This window comes from Nycticebus coucang, chromosome 17 (genome assembly GCF_027406575.1).
Source record: "Nycticebus coucang isolate mNycCou1 chromosome 17, mNycCou1.pri, whole genome shotgun sequence".
Taxonomy (NCBI): Eukaryota; Metazoa; Chordata; class Mammalia; order Primates; family Lorisidae; genus Nycticebus; species Nycticebus coucang.
The window spans coordinates 26,510,492-26,518,879 of NC_069796.1; the positions used below are offsets into that span (position 1 = coordinate 26,510,492).

An 8,388-nucleotide genomic window follows, 5' to 3' on the forward strand; every position below is an offset into this window, starting at 1 on the left:
GTGTACTTCAGGAGGACAGAAAACAGGTGTCCAGCTGCTTGGGTTTGGAGGGGAGGATAAAAGAGAAGAATTTGGCCCAGTGACCAGGCAAAGTATAGATTTATGTGTGGATAGTGGAAATAATTACTTTTTAAAAGTAGGAAACAGATATTTTTATGACATCAGATTCATTTTGATTTCATTGTCTACTTATAATTTTATGGCTCATGCTAGATTCTAATTTTCAAATGGCCTAGAAATGACTTTGTCCTGTTTCCTTTTCTAGACATACCGGCAGATCAGGTTAAATGAATTATTAAAGGAACATTCAAGTACAGCTAATATTATTGTCATGTAAGTAATATCTGTATTAAGATTGTATTGCTATTTGTTTAATGATAATGTACTTCGAATCAATTTTGAGTCCAAGTACATATCTATATAGTACCCACAATAAGTTAGTAGTTATAAGAAAAAAAAACTTCTTTGAATATAGTATAAGATTTTGGGGAGAAATCATTTAAATTAGGAGAGACAAACAGAAATATTAACCCAAGTGTGTCTGAATCTAAGCAATTCTTTATCACAATAGGTTATTCTGAAACTTTTCTTTACCCTCCTTCTTACTTTTTCAAAATTTCTTAGCTTTGTAAACATTATCGCATGGCCATTAAAGGATAAGTGAGGTGGGATGGTCTTATGTTAAAATTTGGATCCTGGATAGCTTCCTTATGAAAATAACTGCAGAAAGTTATTTAGAGGATTAAATTTGAATACTGATTTCTATCTGAATCCCACTCCCAGGTTTCCTCACACACAAAGTTTACACATGGACACATTTTCCTCGAGTTAAATATAGATGCTAAGTGCCTACTTTGGCTCTTCCTCTACATTAAAATAGGTTACCTAGATGTTACTTGAAGCCAAATTTTCACAGTTCTGAAGCCTGTGTCTTTAATAGATCAGGAAAGCTGAGTCTTCAAAAAACCATGTCAAATGATGAAAAAAAGTGATACTAAAGGATTGTTAATTTAATAGCAAACATTTAATCAGAAAGTTTCAAGTTCTGCTGATGATAATCAAATACCTATAATGGAAGACGCTGAAGCCTAGATTATAGAAAAAAACTTCACTCTGCATAGTAAACAGCCACTACACCATCACCTGTGAGGAGAAACTAAAACTCAGAAAGACAGAAGAATTTCATTTATCCGTAATTCTAAATTTCGTTTTCTAAATTCCGATACAAACATGCCTTTCTCCTAAAAAAAAATTCTACAGAGGGTAACAAAAAATTGTATATTCATTTTAAGAAAGGAAAAAACTGCATTAAAATTGTAATAATTGGCTCAGCGCCCATAGCTTAGTAGCTAAACAGCAGTGACAACAGCAACAACAAAAAAACAGACAGGTGTCCTGGCGGGCGCCTGTAGCTACTTGGGAGGCTGAGGCAAGAGAATCGCTTAAGCCCAAGAGTTTGAGGTTGCTGTGAGCTGTGATGCCACAGCACTCTACTGATGGTGACATAGTAAGACTCTGCCTCAGAAAAAATTGTACTAATCTATACTGATAATGTTTGTCTTCTATCTCTTATAATTGTCTAAGTCAAACGTTGCTTAAGTATTACAATTTTAATATATTTTTTCCTTTCTTCAAATGTGCATATATTTTTTGGCACTCTGTATTCTCATTGAAGAAGGGAGAATTTTGGATTTAGAGTTAGATGCCAAATGTATTATGGTTTATAGAAATATTTACTGTTCTTATGAACAGATTTTAAAATATCTTTTGTTTACAGAAAACCTGCAGTAGTGCTTTGTTTAATACAGTCACACCCTGCATGAAAGTGTTTTGGTCAATGATGGGCTGCATACATGACAGTGGTCCCTTAAGATTATAGAATGGTGCGTTCTTATGTACCTTTTCTTTTTTTTTAGGATATAAAAGTATGCGATGATTTTATATTACAGTGAGGAGATAGAGTGGGGAAGAGATGACTAATAGAGAAGAAAGCAGGGAGTGAGAGGAAGGGAAGATGGGGGTGGGGAGAAAAGGCGGGCGAGAATGGCCAGGCATCCCTAAGAAAGAAAGGAAGAATGCCCTGCACCCTTTCTATCTGTAGATACACAAATACTTCCCCTTGTGTTACAGTTGCCTATAGAACTCCATACGTGACATGCTGCACAGTTTTGTAGCTGGGGCGGTAGCCAGCCCAGGTGTGTAGTGGGCTGTACCATCTAGATGTGTGTCAGTGCACAGTGTTTTGCACAAGGAGAAAATGACCTTGTGACACATACCTATTGTTAAGTAACACACAACTATAGTTGCAATCCTGTATGGAGTATTTTCCCATGCCCAGAAGTGTTCTGTAATTATAAATTATCGTAAATTCTAGTTACTATCATTTATAATATTTTTGTTACATTTTAGTCTTCTCAGTTTAAATGCATTACTCAATTTCTTTTCTCTTTTGGATACCAGGAGTCTCCCAGTTGCACGGAAAGGTGCTGTGTCTAGTGCTCTGTACATGGCATGGTTAGAAGCTCTATCTAAAGACCTCCCACCAATCCTTCTCGTCCGTGGGAATCATCAGAGCGTGCTTACCTTCTATTCGTAAATGTTCCACACAATGGACAGTCCTCCAGAGTGGTACTTCAGTGCCTAGTGAAGTAAACTGAAATCTTCAATAACATATTAACATCACAATGGCAAATGGTGACTTTTCTTTCACTATTTCATTATTTTGAAAGCACACAGGAAAGTTGCTCCATTGATATGTGTGTGGAGACTTCAGTTTTAGTCAATTCCATATCTCAATCTTAATGAATGGTGGTGATTCTTGGACTGAAGTTCATGAGAGTAGTTTTCCTTTGCTACTTGAATAGCAATAAAAATGTGTTATTTTTTGATTGATGAAAGGAGTACAAAAAGCCTTTAGCCTTGAGGTGCCTTCTGAAATTAACCAAATTTCATCCATATATCCTCTTTTATAAATTTATAGAATGTCAATCTTTGCCTTCAGCTATTATCTTTGTTTCTAGTCTTTTCCACCTTAAGACAAAATGGACACTGCTCTTCTTCTTCCATCGACCGATTAATGTTGAGTACTGTATGTTTTCTATTACTTTTTTAAAGGTATCTGTTAGGTATTGAAAGTGAAAATTAGGGCAAGTTAATGAAAAATGGTAACCAAAAAGTGACCCCAAGGTTAAGTTTGTATGAGTACATGTAAATGTAGTTAAGATAAAAAGCCCCCAAATACCTTCTTAATCTCTTCTGATTGGCTATTATTTCAATCTTCATTATTTTCCAATACTTACAATGTACCATGCTGAAAAATTACATGTCATTTTTTAAACAAGATCATTTGTATTTATTTGAAGAGAAATCTGTCCTAATTTAGAATTCCCCTCAAATCTGAGGAACTGATAAGAAATGCTAACAGATTTTTTTTTTTTTCTGGAGGAAATTTGGACAAAGCAATGTCATTTAATAGAATATTTCAATAAACACTAAGTGGAATTTCACTATATTGTACCATCCTTTATAATCATTAAAGTAATGTTTCATCAAATGGTTAAATGGACCACTGGTTTCTTAGTGAAATGTTTTTAGGCTTAATTCATTCAGCTGTCAAGTACACTTAGTCTTAATACACTCAGGTTTGAACAGATTATTCTGAACATTTAAATTTAATCCATTCTTAATACTTTAAAACTTTTGTGTTAAGGAAAAACTGCCAGTTTGTGCTTCTGAAATGTCCGTTTTGACATCCTAGTCTACTAGTACAATTTTGACAGTGTATATGTACTAAAAGCTTTATACAGAATTATTAATGTGAAGTTTTTCATTTTTTATTCAAGGAAGGATTTCCTAAAAACATTTCAAGGGATTTATGTCTACATGTCTGTATGTGTGTGTATGTATGTGTGTGCACACACAGATGTGTATGTGTACATGCAACGGAATTCATGTTGTTGGTGTTTTGCATTTTAAGGTGATTAAGATTCATTTGATTTTTTTTGTTTGTTTTTTGTTTTGTAAACATAAGTTTAAAATCGGATTGACAGGTACAGGTTTCATGGAGAACAAAGGTGATCATTTGAAGGTCATGCATGCTATAATGTTACAGTTATCCAGTTAAAAGATAAAAAACATTTCATCTAAAATACGGCTCAGTGGGTTCTTTGGCATAAGTCTTCATGGTATAGAATTTATGCAGGTTTTCGTGTATCTTGATAGAAATCTACTAAATTATTCTTTGCAATGGTGCAGTACTTGGCTGCGTGAGTATAGACTCAGTATAAATTGGAAGTCTGATTGTTTTGAATTCAGAATATTAAGAAAATGAAACTAATTTTCTGGAAAAAATTTTCTACATCACAATTCTTAGCTTTTGTTCCCTTTATTGCTGGTTTCGCAGTGTTTAGGAGGAAAGACAGTAGAAATGCTCAGTAAACAATATCATGTGTGAACTTCTAAATGGATAGATAATAGGGCATGGACCAAGTGCTGCTATCTTGAAATGTGCACAGGTACACTTAATTTTGTTGTTGGGTTTTTTTGTTTTGTTTTGGGGTTTTTTTGAGTTTTTCCCATTCAGGAAAACATCATTGTGGTCTGTACTACAGGAACCAAATGTCATGCATTATACATGTGTATAAAGTACATAAAATATATCTAAATATGCATAATGTGGGGAGGGTAATATTGTCTGTGAAATAATGTAAGAAGCTTTTCACTTAAAAAAAATTGTATTACTTTCACTTAGCACTAGACACCAGGTCAAAAATTTTCTAATAAATTTCAACAATTCATAGAGATGTTAGCTAGCGTTGAAGTTACTGTACTTTATTTATGCTGAATTTTGATTAATGCCAAATATTTTTTTAGTCATAATCATTGAGACTTGGAAATAAATAATTACACAATGGCATTTGGCAGTTCATTATTCCAATAGGTGAGAATTCAGTGGGTTGAGGGAGAATGGTGGTGTTAAGCTGATTATAACAGTTACTGAAATCAAATATTTATTTGTTACATTATTTCATTTGTATTTTAGGTTTCCTTTTACATTCTTTTTATATGCTTTCTGACATTGCATATTTTTTAAGACTATAGAAATAATTTAAAGATTTGAGCTGTGGTGGATGATTATCTACTAAGTTTGAAAATGTAATATTTTGATAATACTGTACTATAACTGTCACACAAATGCTTTTCTAATGTTTTAACTTTGAGAATTGCAGTTGCTGCTTTGTACAGAAGTTACTGCAATAAAGGAAGTGGATTCATTAAAACTATTTTATGTCTGCTCTTCTATCATATCTTTTTATAAGTCTATGCCAACTTTGTGATTTAATATCATTTAGACAACTATTCCATTAATGTCTGAGTTCTTACCTTAATATTTGTGAAAAGTGACTTGAAATCCTTCATCCCTAAGCCTTTGGAATAATCACTATTTGATACTAACAATTTGAGGGAACTGTGTAAGATGCAGATGGTTGATTGTTAAAAAATGACTTACCTTTTCTGCTTTATCTTTGGACCAAATCCCTCATTTATGAATGAGCAAACTAGAAGATTAAAAGAGATTCATAATCCCTGAATATAATTTGATTCTTTTCTTCCACAGATTTTTGGCTAAGCTGATTTATAGCTTCATGAAGCATTTTAACTGACTCATTTGAAAATTACAGTAGGTACATTATATATGTAGGTCAGTTATTTATCTCTTTTCTTTTTGAGAAAGCAGCTTGGAGCAGTTTAGGGAGTTTCCCAAGGTCATGTAGTAAATCGACAAAGGATATTGGCCTAGAGCCCAGGTCTTTCACCTCCAGGGATCTCTCCATTATGATTTACTGCTACCTGATCGTGATCGTAAGGGAGACAAGTAGGATTTATGGGGCATTTTCAACTACATCCCTATCTTTCCAGCAAGTGTGTTCTCAGGTAATACAGATTACAGTTAAAATTATAGATTGGCCATAGCATGCTTTCTTTAATAAGTCTGAAATTAAGTCTAAGTGCTTATTAAATCACACTGAAATTTTTGCTTCTTGCTTATTCTCACACAAGCTATTATGAAGGCCGTTTTACTTTTTTGGGATGTTAAAAGAAAATTCAAAGGTGACTATAGCTGTGACATTTTATAATATCAGACCAGTTTTCAAAACAGGAATGTAAGTAACTTTGAGCTGTTAGGGGTTTTTTGTTGTTGTTGTTGTTGTTGTTAATTCACTAGATTTTTTTGTTCATTTGATATGCTTCCCTCTTTAAGTACCAACAGGATGTTGGTGGGATCGAAGGAAATAGATGGTAGTCTAATGTTTGGGGGGTAAAGATAGTACAAGTTCTAGGAAATACTCCATAGAAAATACCATTTAGTTTAGCTAGTTCAAATAGTAAATAAATGAAATGTGTTGGTTAATCAATTTGACATACATTTTTTTGTAGAGCACTCAAACAACTAAAGATCTAAGTTCCGTTGCCCTGTGTGGAATCTGGTGGCAGTGCTCATAGAATTGTTTTACATGTGTGATGGGCATTTCAGACAGGCTGTTAAATGATAGCTTTAAGAACTTCTCTCCCCTTTGAATCTACTGCTGAATTTTGGGTTAGACAAGGTAGAAGCTGGAAACTACTGTTTTAGGGAAAGCATGAATGTCTCTGATTTAGTCAGTCCCTGTGGCTGCTGTCCTTACAGATCAAGAATTCATTCTCCAAAATAATAGCACATTATCAATACATACCATTTGTTCTACTATTCTATCATCTGACTGTAAATTATCAATGTATTCTACCCATAGCTACAAATGAAAATAAGGGGTGTTTTTAATCCACAAAACAAGATCAGTGATCCATGGATATTGAATGTAAAAAAAAAAAAAAAATACTTGCCAGAATTTCATTAGAATAATACTGAAGCCTTTGCAGTAGATGATTGTGGAGACTTTATCCTGGTAGAGTTAACTTGTCTAAAGAAGGGAAGTTTATCAGATGATTTTATATCCAACTTTCATATCTCTAATAAGAGATAAAAAAAATAGAAAATTAGTCAATGTTCATATATTTTATTTACATAAGGTACACATTCTATAAGATATGAACTCTTACAAGATACAATTCATTATACTTGCTCTTTTTCATTCTAAATAAAATTAGGCTCTAATCCTTTTTTTTTGAAGGAGGTAATCACAACATGAAAAGGAACAGTCTGTCTGTAGGTGCTTATCTAAATAACCACAGAAGAAGCCACAGGTTATAACATCTTTGCTTAAGCCATGAAAACTCTTTTAAATTCCTAAGAAATTAATAATTAGGAAATTCAGAAGGTAACAAGGACAGTTGGGGAAGTGGTGGGGGTAGCAGTGAAATAGAAAGTTATGTTAAAGGGTTGCCAAGATTTGCATTTTTATTCTTAAAAGACTCACAGTCCTATTGCATGGTGGGAAATAGGGATTTGGGAAGGATGGAAGTCAGTTTTTTTTTGAAATTTTGGATTTCTTCATTTAAGCAGCATCTTCCACATTCTCAGAGCTGTAACCTGTGTCTCGTGGGTTATCTGTTTCTCTGTGGTTTTTCCATCCATAAAGATAATCCTTTGCTTACTATCCATGCACCTGTGAGTTTAGTATTATTGACATAAATTTCATACTTTTTTCCCCCACAAAATTGATAGTAAGGAAGCACAGGTGTATTGTGTATTGAAACATTGACTAAAACAGTGCTTCTCAAACTGCGGCGTGCACCAGAATGAACTTGAGGGCTTGTATAAACACACATTACTTCTGCCGCATCAACTCTGTTCTAAGTGAAATCTTCTTCACGTATGCTGCTTTTCAGAATAACTTTTCCTTCTCTATGGTTGCCTTTCCTCTGTGGTTTACATAGATTTCCATTTCTCCATAATACTAGCTATGAATTCAAGTCCTCACCTCCTTTCCAAAGTCCTCAAACTTTTCCCTTCATATTCGTTAGGTCTTTGTCAGTGGCAGGAGTAGAATCCAAAGCTACAGAAAAAGGAAGTCCAGAAAGGCATCTGAGATAAGGGACTGGGAACAGCGTCATCGGGCTCTTCCCTTCTTCTCTGGTTTGCCCCTCTAGGCTTGACTGGGGCTGCCAGTTAGACTGTCAACACACAGTGTGCCCTGCGGCTTGAAAAGGCAACCATACTCTGTCCCAGGAGCTTAGCAACAGCTGCAGTAGAATCGGTGGTGTGTCTTAACAAGTGTGGGCAGAAATGGCTAGAGAGGGGTCCCAGTGGGCTCAGTGTGGGAAATGGGGTCCCCTGATTCAGCTATGTCATTGATTAGGCATGAATATTTGCCCATTTGACACACAACGAATTCTTCATTTAGAAAAAAAAAAAAGACTTTTATCATTAAAAAGAAGAGGCAGTGGCTA

The 8,388-nt window shown here is 34.4% G+C and overlaps 1 protein-coding gene across 2 annotated transcripts in view; it reads left to right on the plus strand.

Annotated features, from left to right (window-relative positions):
- SLC12A2 (solute carrier family 12 member 2) overlaps positions 1-5,282 on the plus strand; it is a 104,824-nt gene extending 99,542 nt beyond the window's left edge. For both annotated transcript variants that reach the window (XM_053566960.1, XM_053566961.1), the window contains 2 exons: positions 266-333; positions 2,461-5,282. In XM_053566960.1, coding sequence (XP_053422935.1) covers positions 266-333; positions 2,461-2,596 — 204 coding nt within the window. In that variant the 3' untranslated portion in view covers positions 2,597-5,282. The remainder of the gene's footprint in view (positions 1-265; positions 334-2,460) is intronic.
- The last annotated feature ends 3,106 nt before the right edge of the window (positions 5,283-8,388 follow it).